The sequence below is a fragment of the Cetorhinus maximus genome, chromosome 10 (assembly GCF_964194155.1).
Source record: "Cetorhinus maximus chromosome 10, sCetMax3.hap1.1, whole genome shotgun sequence".
Lineage (NCBI taxonomy): Eukaryota > Metazoa > Chordata > Chondrichthyes > Lamniformes > Cetorhinidae > Cetorhinus > Cetorhinus maximus.
The window spans coordinates 85998650-86017958 of record NC_135888.1 but is presented as its reverse complement, the minus strand read 5'-3'; the positions used below and the strand labels follow the sequence as shown (position 1 = coordinate 86017958).

The 19309-nt window shown below is 40.5% G+C and overlaps 1 protein-coding gene across 3 annotated transcripts in view; it reads right to left on the bottom strand.

Annotated features, from left to right (window-relative positions):
• The window catches only part of cplx2b (complexin 2b), a 322298-nt gene that overhangs the window by 179608 nt on the left and 123381 nt on the right, over nucleotides 1–19309 (bottom strand). For 2 of the 3 annotated variants that reach the window (XM_078550740.1, XM_078550739.1), the window contains exon 2: nucleotides 16199–16313. In XM_078550740.1, coding sequence (XP_078406866.1) covers nucleotides 16199–16229 — 31 coding nt within the window. In that variant the 5' untranslated portion in view covers nucleotides 16230–16313. Of the gene's footprint in view, nucleotides 1–16198; nucleotides 16314–16468; nucleotides 16595–19309 lie in introns of those variants that run through there. The other variant, XM_078550738.1, reaches the window with a different exon arrangement.

Here is a 19309-nt window from a genome sequence, read left to right as displayed (position 1 = left end):
GGCAATCTCTCCTTTGCCCCCACCTATCGCTGTCCTTCTATCCAGTTTCACCTGCTCCACCCCCCTTAAACAGTATAAATTTCAGCACATTTTCACTTCTCTTTAGCTCTGAAGAAGAACGATAAGGACTCGAAATGTTAACTCTTTTTTTCTCTGCACAGATCCTGTCAGACCTGGAGAGTTTTTTTCAGCATTTTCTGTTTTTGATTCAGATTTCCAGCATCTGCAGTATTTTGCTTTTAACCAAGGTTCAATGTTGTTTTAACATAATTTCCCTACTTTTCAATTCCATCCATCTAGAAATAAAACCTAGTGCTTGGTTTGCTTTTTAAAAAATGATCTTGCTAATCTGTGGCACAAATTTTAGTTATTGATACTTATTGATATTTATACTATGGATCCCTTTGTTCCTCTACCACACCTAGACTTGCACCTTCCAAGTACTAAGTGATCTCCTTATTCTTCCTATCACAATGCACTCACTCACATTCATCTGTGTTGATCTTCATTTGCCAATTGTTTGCCCATTCTGTAATTTATAAATGTCCTTTGTTGCAGTCATCCCCAGTATTGACCATCTGTCCCAATCTGGTGTCATTCGCAAATTTAGAAATTGTGTGATTGATTCCAAAGTCCAAATCATTAATGTAAATTATGAACAGCAGTAGTCCCAGCACTGATCCTTGTTGAACATCACTTCCCACCTTCTGCTACTCTGAATAATTAGCCTTTACTCCCACTCTCTGTTTTTTGTCTTGAATCCTGCTAGCAGTCTACTCTGCCACTTGTCCCCAAAGTCTACATTCTCTGACCTTATTCATCAGCCTATCATGGGATATGTTATCAAAGACCTTTAGATAAGTTACACCTATTGCATTACCATTGCCTATTTTCTCTGTTACCTCCTCAAAAAAATTCAATACAGTTGGTCAAGTAAGATTTTCCTTTTTGAAATCTATCCTATTTATTATATTTCTTGTTTCTAGATGTTTTTCTATTCTCTCTAGTAAGAATTCCATTATTTTTCCTAGCACGGATGTTAAACTAACTGACCTATAAGTCCCTGTACATGTTCTGTCCCTCTTCTTAAATGTACGAATTATATTAGATAACTGTTAATTTTCTGGCATTACACCATTTTTTAATGAATTATTAAATATGAGTAGTCATGCCTCTGTTATCCCTTCCCCTAGGTTATTTTAAAATACATAGATGCAATCCATCCAGACCAGGGGCTTTATCCTCTCTGAGTTTGATTAGTTTATTCATCCTGTTTGTTTTTACTTTAAATGTTCTTATCTCATTACTCTTCTCATCATGTCTTCCTGATCTACCTCCTTGTTGAGTACTGAAGCCATCTCTCTATCGTTATCTGTGGTATTATCCTGTCTATCCCTAGTTGTCCTATTCCCATCACAGGCTTCCTTTTTACTATTTTGTTTCATGTTCCTTGATAATTTAATTTCACAGTTCCTCTTTGCCCTCCTAATTGTGATTTGATTTTACTCCAAATCTCTTTATATTCTCCAGAAACAAATCAGTGGAATAATTATTCTTGGGTGATGACAACTGTAGCCAGGCCAAAAAGAAGCCCATGGACAGACGAGATCTCTGCTGTAGTGGGATAGCAACTGGTAGATACTTAAAACAAGCACACATACTACAAAGCTGAATTAGGCTTTTCATTTAACCTTGCCTTATTAAGGTGCTTGCTGAAATACGAAAGTTCATTAGTGTGTAGAAGTAGAACAGAAAGCACTTGAATGAACAACACCATGGTTCAACAGTTTGATAAGAAATAAGAACAGCTCAACTGAATGGCCATTATCAACAGCTTGTTAACCAGCTCTTCTTACCATTGGCAGCCCTGGACATAAATAACTGACTGTGGAATAGAAACAAATAGTGAAACTTCTGCAAGTTAGCTTTGAAGGCCAAAGTGGAATGTTTATGGAGGGAATGAAACAAGTCAATGAGAACAGCTTGAGATATGATATGGAAAGGATGAGCTATGAGTGATTGGTGAAGGAGTGAAGGTCCATGCGAAGGCAGCAGAAGTTAATGGCAGGTGGATAATGTTTGGGTTTTCTCCCCATGGTTTAGACAAAGAATTTGATGTTTTATGGGGCATTTTAAAATAAAATAAACCGTTATAAGACCACAAGTCCTGCCAATAATCCATCCAGATGTCCAACCCTGAAAAGGGGTACAATGTAAGAGACTTTGGAGACCTCACTGTAGTTAACGATGGAAAGAAACTCCTAAGAGTAAATTCATGGCAACACTCTTGGGTAGTTTGAGAAGTTGTACAGGCATGAAACACTGAGATGAAAAGAGAAAGAAGAAAGTATGAGCTGTTTGCATATGCCAGGTGTCCTACTCACTCTGGACTGGTACTTGTTACTTGTCACAGTTGTGTGTCTTTGCTGCATAACTAGTGTGTTATATCCGACTTAAAATCTGATTAAACTCAACATATCCACCATATTGGTTGCAGGAAATCCTGATTGATTAGATAATGATAAAATCAACTTTCTTTTGAAAAATTTAAATGATAAAATTCCTTCCAGCAGAGAGACTGCAGCATCATTTTGAACAGCAAGATATCATTACAGTGTGAAAAGTTTACGTGAGCAGCTTCCATTACAAATGTTAACATAAAAATTTATAAGGATTATATAAAAATAAAGGTAGATTGTATGACTTATAAAGGAGATTGCCTGCATCCTGATCTAAATACTTCCAAAGATCCTGATATAATTATCTCTCTCCCTGCTTCACCTGATGGCTACATTGCTACAGGAGATTGACTAGTGTCTTAAGCTCTGTCTTACCTGATTAAACAAGTGTTATGATTATGCCCTATGTATCCTACTCTAAGATTATGTGGATATCAACCAATTGCATACAGCACAATAGCACTTAAATAGCTGCAATGAGAATATTAGACTCTGTCACAGACTTTAAAGCAATACAGTGCACCAAGGTTCACTGCTAGAACATGCATTCAAATTCAATACCATCACATATTTCAATTAGATAGGATAGCATTTTGTCCTCAACATTTTCCATTTCTACATAAATAAAAATGCAAGAAAACACTTGGGATGACAATGCTCACAAGGCTGAGCTGCATACAAAGGGCATGGGTCAGAAATATAACTACAACACCGAAGTTGCCTTTAAATTAATTGTTAACTATAATTAACTACGTTTGGTAGTATCAAACACAACTTATAAAGATAACTTGAAAAATGTGATTCGCAGCATATTTTGCAATATTGAATGCATGTTAATTATGCTGAAAATAAGATATTGAATTTTAACATTTATCACATTCAAAGAATGACCCTACTCTTTGAAAGTCTACTTGTCATTCACACTGCAGTGGAAATTAAACATAGAGTGAGATTTTGCAGTCAGTGGTGAAGAAATGCTAACTATTCCTTATGCTTACTTTTGCCCAAAAATTTTCTGTAGGTTTTTGCTCTGAAAATTATAGTTATTAGATGTCAAAAACACTGCAGCACCCTCAACAAGGAACGTGGGGTCTAGCGAACAGGATAAGCAATTTGTGTCTCCTTAACCGATCAGTTTGTCAAAACCTTCCTGAGCCATGCAGGGTCTAAACAAAGAATATAAGTTAGAATAGTTAATTCAATGTTAAATTATGTGTAGAAAACAGAAGAAAGACAGAGACAGAAAGATGGGAATAAGAGAGAAATAAGAGACAGAAAGAAAACATTAAAAAATAGATGTCTTTTTTTTTCAAATCTCCAACAGGAATGAGACTCCACATTTGTAAAAATTATTTTTCAGTGCCAGCAAGGCTCTTCTGCTTGAGTTCTCTGTCTGGGGGCAGGTCCTTGGTGGTTATTTGCCGAACTATGGCTAAGTACCATGCTTTTTTAACCACAAATAGGGGTAGGAGGCAGGCCCAAGTTTGCCTCAACTGGAACGGGGATTGAACTCCATGCTGCTGGTGACAATTTGATTCACACGTTAGCTGTCTAGCCAACTGAGCTAACTGTCTGCTTCCCTGCCCCCCAATGAGGTTATCTGACAGTAATTAAGACTCATCACACCATTAAAAATACACTTACACTTGAATGGACAAACCCTAACTTTTATCTTGAATGTTTAGTGGGTAGCTATCAACCTAATGCCTTCCTGAGTTTTGATGTCAAACCTTTCAGGAGGATTGCCAGTATAGCAAATTTCCTGGAGGGAGCAACTTAGCAGAAATTTCCTGATTTCCCTGATTTGTTGCAGGTTTGCAGGGGTGGGTGGATGTTGGGAGTATCTTCTAGTGCAACGCTTTTTAAACTATTGCTAAAGATTGAGGAAACTCAAGTTGCACTAGATGTAATTTGTGCTTACAATTCCACAATCTTCAGCCTTTATTTGGCTGATTTTGAGTGAACTGCACCCCAAGAAAACAAGGACAATCTTGTGGAAAATCCTACCCTAGATCCACAATATTGTTGCCCTTTCTTTGAACAGTGCAGAAGCAGGAGATCATAGAATTAGCCAAGAGAATTAAAAGAATCACAATTTTCATAAAAAAGAGATTTTGGCTTTCCATAGATGTATACCACCTTTACTAATAAAAGTGGAAGGAACAACCTAAGAACTAAGTGGTCATATTGTGGCAATTCTCTGTATTTGCAAATTGTCCTAAAGGGACAATTTGTGCTACTTTAGAAAAGTGAGTCTATTTAACACTACCATATAGGTATATGAAATAGGTTCAAGTCTATAAGTCACATGTTTCCAAAGCCCTCGATCACACAACCTTACAGCTCTTTCACTGCATCTCATACAAACTTATACTTAGTCAGGGCACATGCTCAGGCTGCAACTTGCAGTTGAAAGCCTTTCCACATTTGCATCTTCCAAGTGCTTCACACATTAAGCCAATGCAATGTAAGCACCAGTGTTCTGTTTCTGAACATTACCTTAGCTGATATTGCAATGTGAACCAGGAACAAGGCACAGGACTAACAGCTGGGGCAATAGTAACCTTGCCAGCCATGGCTGTGGTGTCTCTATGTTGTAATGTGCTGCAGGTGGTAAAGCTCTGCTGCTAGCTCCCTGCTGACTTAGAAAAAGCTGTGGCAATTACCCTTAGTAATTGGCATGTAGATGTGTTAAGATGTGCAGATATGGTTTTGTGCTTGCTGATGTCATTGATATGCCTGCTTTCATTTAGAACCGACTCAACCATTTGTGGCAGTTTAAAAACATTACTTAAAATAGTAAAAATGCTGTCCTCAAATTTTTTTTAAATTAGCAAAGAAATTAAGTTAATTTTTTTTTAAATCACTTTATTTAAACATACTGTCACTCTTTAAAATAAAAACTATGCAAAGTCTGTGTCCCTAAGAGCTCTATTGTTTATGCACTTTGTTTCCATACCAAATGGCACTGAAAGAGAAAAAGAGCAGAACAGGGTATATCTCACACATGTCATGTCTAAAACCTTAATGAAGCTAATGAGGCACAGACACCCCAAAATACAAAATGCAGAATTGCAGCCCAGTAAGAAATAGGATCATAATCTGGCCACACAATTCTGTGTTTCTTTCATTCTCCCCTGATACACAGTATTGTAGAATAGACTTCAGTGTGCTAAATTGCTGTAGCTTATTCAGCGATAGAAATAATAGATTTCAGGAAAAACATTATGCAGAAGTCCGCTTGGTCTAATCTTAGCATATTTCCTTGATCAGCCAGGTATCTGATATGCGTGCAAACCTGCCTCCATGTTTAACTGTCTAAACCAAGCTACTTGAAAAGCTACACTCGACAGTAGGACTTCTGTTTGAACAATATGGAGTGCAAATCCCTCCCCACATTGACATATCCCAGCTGTTCAAGTAAAGAGAGCTTAGATGCAGATTGGGCAAGGGTTTTGCAGGGATTCAACCAGTTAAAATCATGCAACCATGCACTAGAGAGCATTGGTATGCTGCCCACTGCTTGCCCAGCTGGGATCACCATATGCATTGAGGCATTGGCTTACAGCATTTACTAAAACTGTGTGGAAAAAAAACCCTAGTGCCCTGTGACAGGTCTGCCTCTCCACATTCCATTAGTGAACCAGGATGACTGATCATTCATTAAGAATGCACTGGAGTATTGCAGGCCCATACGTTTCAGGTACTAGATCACTGAGTCTGACGCCTCTGACACCACATCTGATGATAACAGCTCAGATATGTCAGTCTGGTCAAGACACCCTGTTTACCTCACTGTTTCCCCAATGAGGATAGTGCCTAACTATACTATTATGCACAATCTCAGCTTAATTATACTGAGTGAATGACAATTTGCAACTAGGATTATACAGTGAACAAATGTCTGCACATATAATATTCAGAATTGCCGTAGGTTTCAAATTCTATTCACCCAATAGAATTACTCACTGAGTAGTGGTATAGAGTGCATTCTTGTATTAAAGTAATCAAGTTATTTAGTCACAAATAAATGTAATTGATTGAAGCAATTTTGCTGAAAATATAGGACTTTTTATTAAAACGTTAGGATTACATTTCATTGTGCATTACTTAGTAGTGGCTCCATCTTAGACCATAAGACATAGGAGCAAAAATTAGGCCAATCGGCCCATCGAGTCTGCTCCACCATTCAATCATGGCTGATAAGTTTCTCAACCCCATTCTCCCGCCTTCTCCCCGTAACCTTTGATCCCCTTACCAATCAAGAACCTATCTATCTCCGTCTTAAATACACTCAATGACCTGGTCTACACAGCCTTCACTGGCAATGAATTCCATAGATTCACCACTCTCTGGCTAAAGAAGTTTCTCCTCATCTCTGTTCTAAAAGGTCTTCCCTTTACTCTGAGGCTGTGCCCTTGGGTCCTAGTCTCTCCTACTAATGGAAACATCTTCCCCACGTCCACTCTATCCAGGCCTTTCAGTATTCTGTAAGTTTCAATCAGATCCCCCCTCATCCTTCTAAACTCCATTGAGTAGAGACCCAGAGTCCTCAAACGTTCCTCATATGTTAAGCCTTTAATTCCTGGGATCATTCTCGTGATCGTGGACCCTCTCCAGGGCCAGAACATCCTTCCTGAGATACGGGGCCCAAAATTGCTCACAATATTCTAAATGTGGTCTGACCAGAGCCTTATAAAGCCTCAGCAGCACATCCCTGCTTCTATAGTCTAGTCCTCTTGAAATAAATGCCAACATTGCATTTGCCTTCCTAACTACCGACTCAACCTGTAAGCTAACCTTAAGTGAATTCTGGACTAGGACTCCCAAGTCCCTTTGCACTCCAGATTTCTGAATTCTCTCCCCATTTAGAAAATGGTCTATGCCTCTATTCTTTCTACCAAAGTGCATGACCTCACATTTCCCCACGTTGTATTCCATCTGCCACTTCTTTGCCCATTCTCCTAACCTGTCCAAATCCTTCTGCAGCCTCCCCGCCTCCTCAATACTACCTGTCCCTCCACCTATCTTTGTATCATCTGCAAACTTAGCCAGGATGCCCTCAGTTCCTTCATCTAGATCATTAATGTATAAAGTGAAAAGTTGTGGTCCCAACACTGACCCCTGCGGAACTCCACTAGTCACCGGCCACCATCCTGAGAAGGATCCCCTTATCCCCACTCTCTGCCTCTTGCCAGACAGCCAATCTTCTATCCATGCTAGTACCTTGCCTCTAACACCATGGGTTCTTATCTTACTGAGCAGCCTGCTGTGCGGCACCTTGTCAAAGGCCTTCTGGAAGTCCAAGTAGATAACATCCATTGGCTCTCCTTTGTCCAACCTACTCGTTACCTCCTCAAAGGATTTTAACAGATTTGTCAGGCATGACCTCCCATTGATGAAACCATGCTGACTTTGCCCGATTTTACCATGGACTTCCAAGTATTCTGAAATCTCATCCTTAATAATGGACTCTAAAATCTTACCAACGATCGAGGTCAGGCTAATTGGCCTGTAACTTCCCGTCTTTTGCCTCACTCCCTTCTTAAACAGGGGGCTTACATTAGCCATTTTCCAGTCCTCTGGGACCCTCCCTGACTCCAGTGATTCCTGAAAGATCACCACTAACGCCTCCACCATCTCTTCAGCTATCTCCTTCAGAACTCTGGGGTGGAGTCCATCTGGTCCAGGTGATTTATCCACCTTCAGACCTTTCAGTTTTCCTAGCACCTTCTCCTTGGTAATGGCCACCATACTCACCTCTGCCCCCCGACTCTCTTGAACTTTGGGGATGTCACTCGTGTCTTCCACTGTGAAGACTGACGCAAAGTACCTATTCAGTTCCTCCGCCATTTCTTTGTTCCCCACTACTACTTCTCCAGCGTCATTTTCCAGCAGCCCAATGTCTACTTTTGCCTCTCTCTTACCCTTTATATATCTAAAAAAAACTCTTGCAATCTTCTTTTATATTACTGGCTAGTTTACCCTCATATTTAATCTTCTCCCTCTTTTTTTAGTTGTCCTCTGTTGGTCTTTGTAGGCTTCCCAATCCCCTGGTTTCCCACTGCTCTTCGCCGCATTGTACGCTTTCTCTTTAGCTTTTATGCTGTCCCTGACTTCCCTTGTCAGCCACGGTTGCCTCGTTCTCCCTTAGTATGCTTCTTCTTCCTAGGGATGAATTTTTGCTGTGTCTCCCAAATTACTCCCAGAAACTGCTGCCATTGCTGTTCCACTATCTTTCCTGCTAGGCTCATCTCCCAGTCAATTCTGGCCAGCTCCTCCCTCATGCCTCTGTAGTTGCCTTTATTCAACTGTAATACCGTTACATCTGATTCCAGCTTTTCCCCCTCAAATTGCAGGGTAAATTCTATCATATAATGGTCACTTCCTCCTAAGGATTCCTTCACCTTAAGCTCCCTTAACAAATCTGCCTCATTATACATTACTAAATCTAGAATTGCCTGTTCCCTAGTGGGCTCCACCACAAGCTGCTCCAAAAAGCCATTTTGTAGACATTCCACAAATTCCTTTTCTTGGGATCCACTACCAACCTGATTTTCCCAGTCTACCTGCATATTGAAATCCCCCATGATCACTGTAACCTTGCCTTTCTTACACACCTTTTCTATCGCCCCACATCCTGACTACTGTTCGGAGGCCTGTACATAACTCCCATTATGGGTAAAAAAAACCTTTTACCTTTGCGGTTCCTCAACTCTACCCACACATCTACATCATCTGACCCTACATCATTTCTTGCTATTGACTTAATTTCATTTCTTACTAACAAAGCAACCCCAACCCCTCTGCCAACCTGCCTATCTTTTTGATAGGATATATATCCTTGGATATTTAGCTCCCAGTCCTGATCCCCTTGCAGCCATGTCTCCGTAATGCCCACCACATCATACCTGCCAATTTCAATCTGCGCCACAAGCTCATTTGCCTTATTTTGTATACTGCGTGCATTCAATATAACACCTTCAGTCCTGTATTTCCCGTCCCCGTTCTCATTGTCGTCCCTTTATCTGATGTGCTTGAAGCTAGATTCCTAGCCCTATCCAAACACTCTGTCCTATTTTGTGTTCTGGAGACTTTAATAGCCTCTCCTGGGCTCTCCTTTCTTTTCAGTTTTTTCATAAAAACTTAGAAGACTGCTGACATGCAGTGGCACACCTACTTACAGCCCATAACCAGTATTTAGTTAGACATTTTGTACCAGCTTGTGTAAGCAGTTCATTATTTACAGAGTCCTGAAGGACACATCTGGAAGCCTGGACCTGAGGCAGTTGTGAGAGAGCCAACATGAAAGAAAAGCCTACGTGAATATGTCCTCACCAATCTACCTGTTGCAGATGCATCTGTTCAAGACAACATTGGTAGCAGCGAATACTGCACAGTTCTTGCGGAGATGAAGTCCCACCATTATACATGATAACACCCTGCATCATATTTTGTGGCACGACCACGGTGCTAAATGTGATAAATTCGAAACAGATCTAGCAGTTCAAAACTAGGCATCTTTGAGGCACTGGGTCAGAAGCAGGATTAGGTACCAAAGCTATCTGTAACCTCATGGCCTGACAGATCAGTCATTCTACCACTGCCGTCAAGCAAGGGGAGAAATGCAGGAGAGTATGCCAGGAACAATACCAGGTAAACATAAAATGAGGGGCTAGGCTGGTGAAGCTACAACATGGGATTACATGTATGCTATAGACAGAGAGAAGTGATCCCAAAACCAACAAATAAGATCAAAGCTCTGCAGTCCTGCCATATCCAGTCATGAATGGTGGTAGACAATTAAATAACAAATGGGATAATTGCAGTGTTCAGATTCATTCTCAACTCCTCATATAATGTATCAATCTGTACCTACACACAGCAAAACTTGGACAATGTTCCAACTTGAGCTGATAGATGCCAAGCAACATTCACACCACAAAAGTACCAGGTAATGACTATGGTTAGAATCATATCTCTCAAGACTGAATTTCTATTTTACAAGATGGAAGGACAGGGCGTTATTTGTACATTTGGATGCTAACCTGGGCTTTTTTTTAAAAAATATTGTAAGTTCACCTTGAAACTGTCAACAGGCAAGCCTCTTCCAAGAAATCACCTGACCTTTATGGTACTTGAGGAAGATCTGATTGTTTTGAGCAGCAATCATTTTACTTGATGGGAAAAAACTGAAAAGGCAAAGGTTGGTAACTTGCTGGAAATCATATGGAAGAGAGAAAAAAGCTTAATTTGTGAACCTGCTGGTTTTGAAGGCAGTCTGGTTGGGGAACAAGCTGAGGAAGGAAGGCTACGCCAACTGGCTCTCTCTCTTTCGATCTTGCCTGCAATTGTGTGCAGCTATCAACCTGTAGCCAGAGAACCCTCATCCGAGGATAAGTGGTCTGCATTTGGGCTGCAAATCTGAGACCAGTTGTTGAGAAGTTCCAGATATCCACCAGAACCAGTGGTCAGTCTTCACATGAGGGAACTCCAAGTTGACAACGTCGAGATCCTGTGAAATGTATCCTTTATTTTATAACACCCATCCTCTAAAAAACACCTCTGCAGAGAGACTCTATTTGTTTGTCCTTTGTTTGTCTGTGTGTGTGTGTGTATGTGTGTGCTAGGGGAATTCTTTGGGAAGAGATAAATAGTTTTACTTCCTAATTACAGTTGTGTATTAATCAGTGCTTGCAACTTGTTAAAAAGAAGTACTGTTTGATAATAAACAATCGTTCTGAGTTTATTGAAAGAAGCCTAGTTGAAGACTCTTTCATTCTGGGTACCAGCAGGGAAAATAGGTGTAAAAACAAAAAGCTACTGCGGAAAATAGGTGATTGGCTATTTTGGTGAGAAAATTAAACTTTTAAATTAATGGTACAGCCTGCTGAGTAGTGGAGCTGGGTGATACGTGCACTCCTCCCATCCCGGTCATAACACTATCTCCAATTAGAGACAGCCTAACCACTTCCCATTGAAATACAACAGTATTGCTATTGCCACATCCCATTGCTATCAACATCCTGAGGACACCATAAACCAGAAAGTCAGCTGGACCAGCCACAATAATGCTATGGCTAGATGAGCAGATCAGAGGTTTGGAATTCAGTAGTGTCTGATTCACCTCCTGATTCCCCAAAGCCTGTCCGCCATCTACAAGGCACAAGTCAGGAGTGTGATGGAATACTTCACATTTATCTGGATGAGTACAACTCCAACAACACTCAAGAAGCTTGACAACATCCAGGACAAGCAATCTACTTGGTTAGAACCCCATCCACAATCTTTATTATTCATTCCCTCTTCCACCAGTGCACAGTAGCTGCAGTGTATTCCATCTACAAGCTCCTTAAACAGCATCTTCCAAATCAGTGACTTCTACTGTCTAGAAGGCCAAGGGCGGCAAGCACATGGGAACACCTGCACTTGCAACTTCTCTTCCAAGACATGCACCATCTTGGTTTGGAACAATATTGCCATTCCTTCATCGTTGCTGGGTCAAAATCCTAGAACTCCCTTACCAAAAGCATTGAGGAAATACCCTCACCACACAGACTGCAGTGGTTCAGTGCTCACCACCACCTTCTCGAGTGCAATTAGGGATGGACAATAAATTCTGGTATTGCTAGCAACATCAACACAGAAAAATTAAATAATGTACAGTGGAGTGGTAGGATGTGTTGTGTCCGTATTCCTCTCTTGGTTGTGTTTCTGGTTTGTACAGCCCTGCCTTGGGGAAGTGCTAAGCAGAGGACAGATGCTTTCCCATGGGCAGGGAATGGAAAATCACTGAGAGCGCTACTTGTTTCTTGTGTAGTAATGCCAGGTATAAGTAGCTGGCAAGAAGAGAAGGTAACTGTCAAAGATAGTGAAACAGAGATACAGAACATGGCAAAAGGCATCAGCTAATTAAGACCGATAAACAATTTTTAAAAACTGGAGAGAAGATTGCATTGGTGCATCAATGTGATGGGGATAGGTTTATGCCTGCTATTTGCCCTATGCTTTTACATTGAGCAGCTCATTGCAGGAAGAAAGTACATGGTTTTTGCTTTCATAAAAGGAGGGAGAGAAAGTTAGCAGGTGATTCAGTAAAAATGACTTTCTTGCCTCCTGAATGTCAAGTGATCAGTCTTGATATATCAAGCTGGAGATTCGATGTATTGTACATTTCAAAACAGTCGCTCCTTTACTAACATATATATAAAAAAGTCACATGAACTTCAATATGGATAAGTGTCAGGTATGACATGGAGAATTAGGAAGCCTCATACTTTTTGGCAAATAAGAGTCTAATTGGGGATAGATGAACAGAGGGATCTAGGGGCACAGATACATAAATTACTAGAAGACACAGTACAGCCTAATAAGGCCATTAAAAATGCAAAAGAACCGGTGTCTATTTCTAGGGGCAGAGAATTGAAAAGCAGAAAAGTTATGTTAAACTTGTATAGAACCTTGTTTAAACTACTTGGGAGTACAGTGAACTATTCTGGTCTCTATATTATAAAAAAGATGTGGACTGGTGAAGGTACTGAAACAATTTATAATAATGGTACCAGAATTGAGAGGTTATACCTATAGTAAAGAGTGGACAGGCTGGGAAACAATTATCTAAAGACAAGATTGAAGATTGAATTGATGGAGGTCTTTAAGAATATGAAAGAGTTTGATGGAGCAGATGTAGAAATGATGTTTCCATTTGCAGAAAGTACTAGGACTAACAGCCATAAATATAAGAGCCACTAATGAATTCAATAGGAAATTCAGGAGAATATTCTTTACATAGACAGCGGTAAAAATGTGGAACTTGCTGCCTGTCATGGGGATAGTTGAGTGAACAGCATAGATGTATGTTAAAGAAAGCTAGATTCACACATGAGGTAAAAAGGCATAAAAGCATGATGATAGGATTAGATGAAGAAATGTAGCAGAGAGTCATGTGGAGCATAAATACCAGCATGGAGCTACTGGGCCTGAATGGCCTATTTCTGTACTGTAAATATTATGGAATACATTTAAATGTGATAATTATGAACTCTGAGATTAATTCTTCTGTTCTGAAGATCTTCTCATGGAGAATTCATCCCTTTTCTGATTTCTATTGTATCACAGAACCTAATGGAGATGTTAGTAATTGCTGAATTTCTAACATCTCCTACACTATTAGCCATCCTCTATAAATTCTAACTCTCACCATAACAAACTTTATGGTGCCCAATTATATCACTGCAGACATTCTCTACTACTGAGGAGTGGAAGGTTTGTAAAAGGGCACATTTTATTTATGTATTCCAAATCTGTAAGGTGTCAGATGTTATATTTTAGCTAAGCTGAGTCATTGAAAACCTACATAAAGATCCAGGTATGACGCAAGGAAAACCCTAGTGGTGGATAACTTTAGGATCATTCGTCAGCCTTCTTAGCCTGCTACACTCACCAGGCCATATCTCAATTACTCATATACTGTATCCTAAAATGTTATTTTCTGAAAGTATCTATTTCATTTACATTTGAATGAATCAATACTAACTGATTCCACCATCACCCTAGAGAGCTTTTTGCACAAATTGACTATTCTCTCATTGAAATATTGCTTTTAGCAGGTTCACTTTGAACTTACTGCCCTTCAAGCACGTACCATATCCTAAGGCTTTACTGTTCAGGACAAGGTGAAATAGCTTGCAATGTTCCACATTATCTTGTCTCTTTCAAATCCGAAAAATAGCAGTCATATCTTCTCCCAATCTTCTCTTTAATGTAATGCCATTGCATATGATCATATTATCCTTTATTATGTTTTAGTTCTGTATTATGTGGGATCTGACTGTCTTGTATATTCCCAGTGGCATGAATGGAGCAATCAGAAGTAACTGATAACTGATAACAAATATAATTGTTTCTCTAGAAACCCTAGTTTGAGAATATAACCTCTTTACCTTGTTTTCAAGTTGACTTTCAAAACATTTATTGGAATAAACGTGTGTGTATATATATGTATGTATATATAAAATCATACATAAATTCAATGAAACCTCTACAAATATAATATTCCAAAATATTCTTTTATGGCTACAGTGTCAATGATTCTTGCGTTCATTGGGGCCCTGAAAGGATCAGTTGATTTCAAAATTAGGAAAGTTAAAATGCGTCTGAGTAAAACATACTGCATGGAAGAGAGTGGCATATCTCAAAATTGAATTAAATAATTAGCTTTGATTTGTACTGTTTGCCTTAGATAATATGTCCATGCAAGTGTAAATATCGTGCCCAGTAGCGAAGTGGAAATTTGTAATATTCCCTCATCATTTCTGGGAAAGGTTGCTACCACATCAATCGGGCAGTTGACTATTTGATAAAATTGTACTCGCTCTCCCAAATTAAGAAATGTATTTCCGGAGATAGTTCCTACTTGTTTTCTTGGGGGGTTTTTTTTGTTGGATTTTCTATGCTTTCTGAGAACACATATGCTTGTTCCGCACTAAATGTAAGTCACGGTGCGTAGCGCAGGCTTCAGCCCACGGTGGATGAGACCCTATACTGGTGTAACGTCAAAGCACCTGTTAATAAACTGACTTTCGTTTCTTCCCTGTGTGGGAGAGAAGCAGCAAAAAAAAAATGGCACAAGATTGAAACGTTGTAACTGAAGCTGAAAATAAACATTCAAAATAATTAGAACCAAATCAACATATGTGCACTATACAGAGGAGCCAGAGGAGCTCCCTGACCTTGGATTAATACCGAACTTTGTGCCCCGAGTCCCCAGTAGAAAGCAGTAAACTGTGCAGCTGCCTGTTGAACAAATGATTTTTGAGCCTTTTGAATGTGCCATCTGTCCGGATATTTCGCACCTTAAATAACATTTCACCAGCAACAAAACATCGGCAATCCCCCTTTATTGGTTGGACCTGCTGTCATGTACCGTACATGTATGTATATATACCGACTCCCGCGAAAGGCAAGTGATTCGATCTGCGTCTTATTCTCAAGGAAGTGTCTTGGATTCTGCTCAATCGGGCAAATTTACCTCAAAATACGCGCACATTCTGCAAATAAAAGTCATTTAAAATCAGATTTTTTTTTTTGGCGATCGGGAGAGTTTGTTTCACACACTACTGTTGCCTTTTGCAGCAGATAGCCACAAACTAGTATTTTATTCTGCCAGTCACCAAAGAATCAGCTGGGAGTTATAGAACAATCCCTGTTTGTTCTGTTGATTTTGCAAGTGTCTGCAGGGCGAATTTAAACTTCAGGAACACCCCGGCAAAGACTTTGGTTGCTGGAGCTATCTGAAATTTTGAAATGTAACATGATAAAGTACACTGTTCCTTTAAGAGAACATGCCGGGTTTCTGAACATCATTATCTCTACGCCAGTCACAGTGCCCCTCGGGGCCACAAGCTTATTAACGGCACTAATCCCTCAGCATCCCAGCTGCTTGATCTTCTAGCATCATTTAACCTTTTCACCGATTTTGAGCAGACGGCGTGACCTTGAGTAAACGACAGATCTCTCCGAGAACCTCACTTCCAGACATACCCTGTCTGTTTTTTTTTTCAATGAATTCTCGAGTTACGTTAAGAATGAGACCGGACCGGGAGATCATCGACACAGCGAAAGCTGGGAGCAGAGACTGTCAGTGTAAAATCAGGACAGATCGTTTCCTCATTTATTCCTCCGCGCTCGGTTACGGCATTCACAGACTTGTTCAAATAGTAATGCCTGGCTTTACTCACCACCCAACGCTTGCTTCATAACGAAATCCATGGTGCCGAACTAATTGTCTTCACTACTGATTTCAGAAAATTTCATTCAGATTTCCCGTTGAATTGCTCAAGAGCGTCGTCAGACCTGGAAACAAGATACAAGCAAAATAGATTAATGTGCTTCGAATCCGCTCTGTTCTCTCGCGCTTTGCCAGAAGTAAGTTCAGTACACCGCTTCATGTATTTATATTTCTGAGTAGGCTAGCACTCTTAAACCCAAATATTACGGGACGTGTGTACCGTTGCCTTAGTCTCTGTGAAATGGGATCTGCGGACGCCGACTCCTTTTTCACTTATTTTTTTGGATGTACAATAACTAAAGGCGTGTCTGTAAGTTACGGACGCTAAAGACAGCGACGTCCTGTGGAAAACATGACTCTCTCTAGTGGTGGAGGCGCATTATGCAGTTATCACACCTCAATGTTTAATTGTACAGAACAGCTTGTATACTTGTTACATTGGAAACCGCAGTTATGTTATTTATACACATATATATATATATGTGTTCCCAATGCCATTTTTAAAAATGATACTGCAGTGAAGTGGTAATCTCCCAACATTGTCACTTACCTCCTAATACAAAAGCAACAGGCCGCGGATGCTGAAAAATGAAATAAAAACAGAACATGCTGCAGATTTTCAGCATCCAGTTCTGACGAACGGTCATCGACCTGTTTCCCTGTCCACGGCCACTGCCCGAGTCTATTCTGGTTTAATGCTATTTACCTGTTGATATTGACTTTTCTTCACTAAATTGAAGTTCCTTTAGGTGGGGGTGGGGCCAGGCTGCTTTCCCTTTTATGAACAATATAGAAGTTGTTGCGAAGTACAAGGCATTACACACGGATTTAAATTGTCGTGTAATTATTTCATGCGTTTGACATAAGCCTATACAACTTCTAAATCAGTTTGCGGCGGTAGCACAGTGGCTGGCTAACACAGGATGTTTGCCCTGACGGTGAACCTGGCCAATAGTTGGCCACTTGTTCAGTTAGTTGCAGAATTGCAGGGCACAGACAGGCACGGTTCCCAAGTGCCATTCCTTGTCGGTCCTCATTAAAGTATCCCACTTTCTCCCTGAGTGTTTTGAAATTCTACGTGAAGATGCGAACGACTAATCTTCAAAGAAAATGATAAAGCCAGTGAATTGCCCAAACTGGGACCTTGGATCGACCACAGCTCCCGTCACAAGTCATCGAAAGACACGCGCCTTCTTATGATGGTGAATTGTACAGCCTGCAAAGGTACATCTCCCAACATCCTAACTCCGCCTGTACTACAGTAATTGGGGAGTAACTTTTCATAACCTGCAAAGAATAATGCTTGGAACAGAAGGCAAGAAGTTCACTTTATTTGCTCGAAGCTCATAAACGTGAGCATAATTTTTCCTCCTGCAACGTTAGAACATTCATTTGTAGCAATATTGTGACTCGTAAAATGCAGATACCATGCACTTGTCCTTTAAACTCTGTAGATGTACATATTTGCAAAGCGACCAGTGGGCCTTGAACATGCAGTTAACAGCGATCTGGCGCCTAAGGGGTGTCTGGAAGGAATTGTATGTATAGTGAACTCGCAGCAAACAGCGCTTTTAGTAGTGGGTTTGGTACAATTAAACACCAGAGGGCTTAGTACTGTGCTAGTAAACAGATGTAACTCAATCGAGAGATTGTTTGATTTCATGCTTTTACTGGGGACGATTAGCAATAAAATAATCTTCTTGCAGTAATCAGCTGGTGTAACGAATCATGGCCGCTCTCCCCAGCCCAAAAAGTAATCAATTTAATTTCCGTGCAGCATGGTAATGAACAGTCTGAGCAGGAATCTTATCTGATGCTCGCCACAAGGATTCACACAGGAGATCATTCCAAAACGCTTCCTGCGTTCAAACATTTGAACATTGCGCATATTTACAGCACTGATAAAGTAAAAGTGTGGGTGCATTCGACAGCTAGCGCCAATCGTTCACTTTCCGCTTCACATCAAGCAGACGTGTTGGTTTCTTTTTTTTTACATTAAAGATATCAGAAAACCTCAGCACGTAGCAATAGCATTCATCAAATAGAACCGACCGTCCTTGCGCTCTGCCTTCAGGAGCGTGCAGGTCTTCAACAGAACCACAGTGAGCCACTTTCGCGCTAACCTGACTGCTGACGAAACCCTCAATCAACCCAGTCTCGGAATGAGACATTTAAACCAATCCTGCTTGCAGATTGATGGATGTGCGGAATGTTTCGGCCCGAATCGCACAGACTGACAAAACCCTTTGCGCTGGCAGTCCGGAATACTGATACCCCCTAAACTCACCGATCCTTGTTGGGGGCTCCGCAGCGAGTCTGTATCAGAAATGTTTGTGGCACTGATAGCATTTACTACACCCACAATTTCCCTCACCGGTAAACACGGGACGGGACCTCCTAACAGTCTGACCGTGCTATTATACTGGTACAAGTCACCCCCATCTTTCCGGCATGCCTAACCAGTCGGTTCATATTAATGTTAGGCTTCCCAAAGGTCTGTCTCCACGCGCGTGCATACATTTTAATCGCTGAGGAAAGGTGTATCGGTTGAACCAGTTAGGTGTTAAATGATAATTTGAGGACATTGCATTTCCTATATTATATAACCCCACTGTACGGGCAGGATAATAAATTAGTTGGAAGCGATCGATCGTTTTTACAGTCTATAGTTAATCACTATTACTATCGATATTTTCTCAACATTACTTGGACTAGAGTTTTGAGATATCTGTGCCTCTGCCGAACTGATGTGAGAGACAGCCGCTGTCAGCATTCTCTCGTTATCATTTGAAGGGTTTTGCTTCTGTTGCTGGATGTTAGGTTCAGTGTATGCTCGTCAACAACCTCGAACAGAAACTTCGAACCTGAATAGTGAAGTAGGCGTTGGTAACTTGCAGTGACAGTCAACCGTCATGTCAGGAACATCAAATGTGCATTTTGGCAGTAACTCTATAGTTGTTGTTCCATGTACTTAGCTGGAAAGCGCTGTTTCAACATGAAGGTCATTTTTCACTCCAGCCCTTTGGAATCGGCTTCAGTTTGAGAGATATTCATGCTTCTT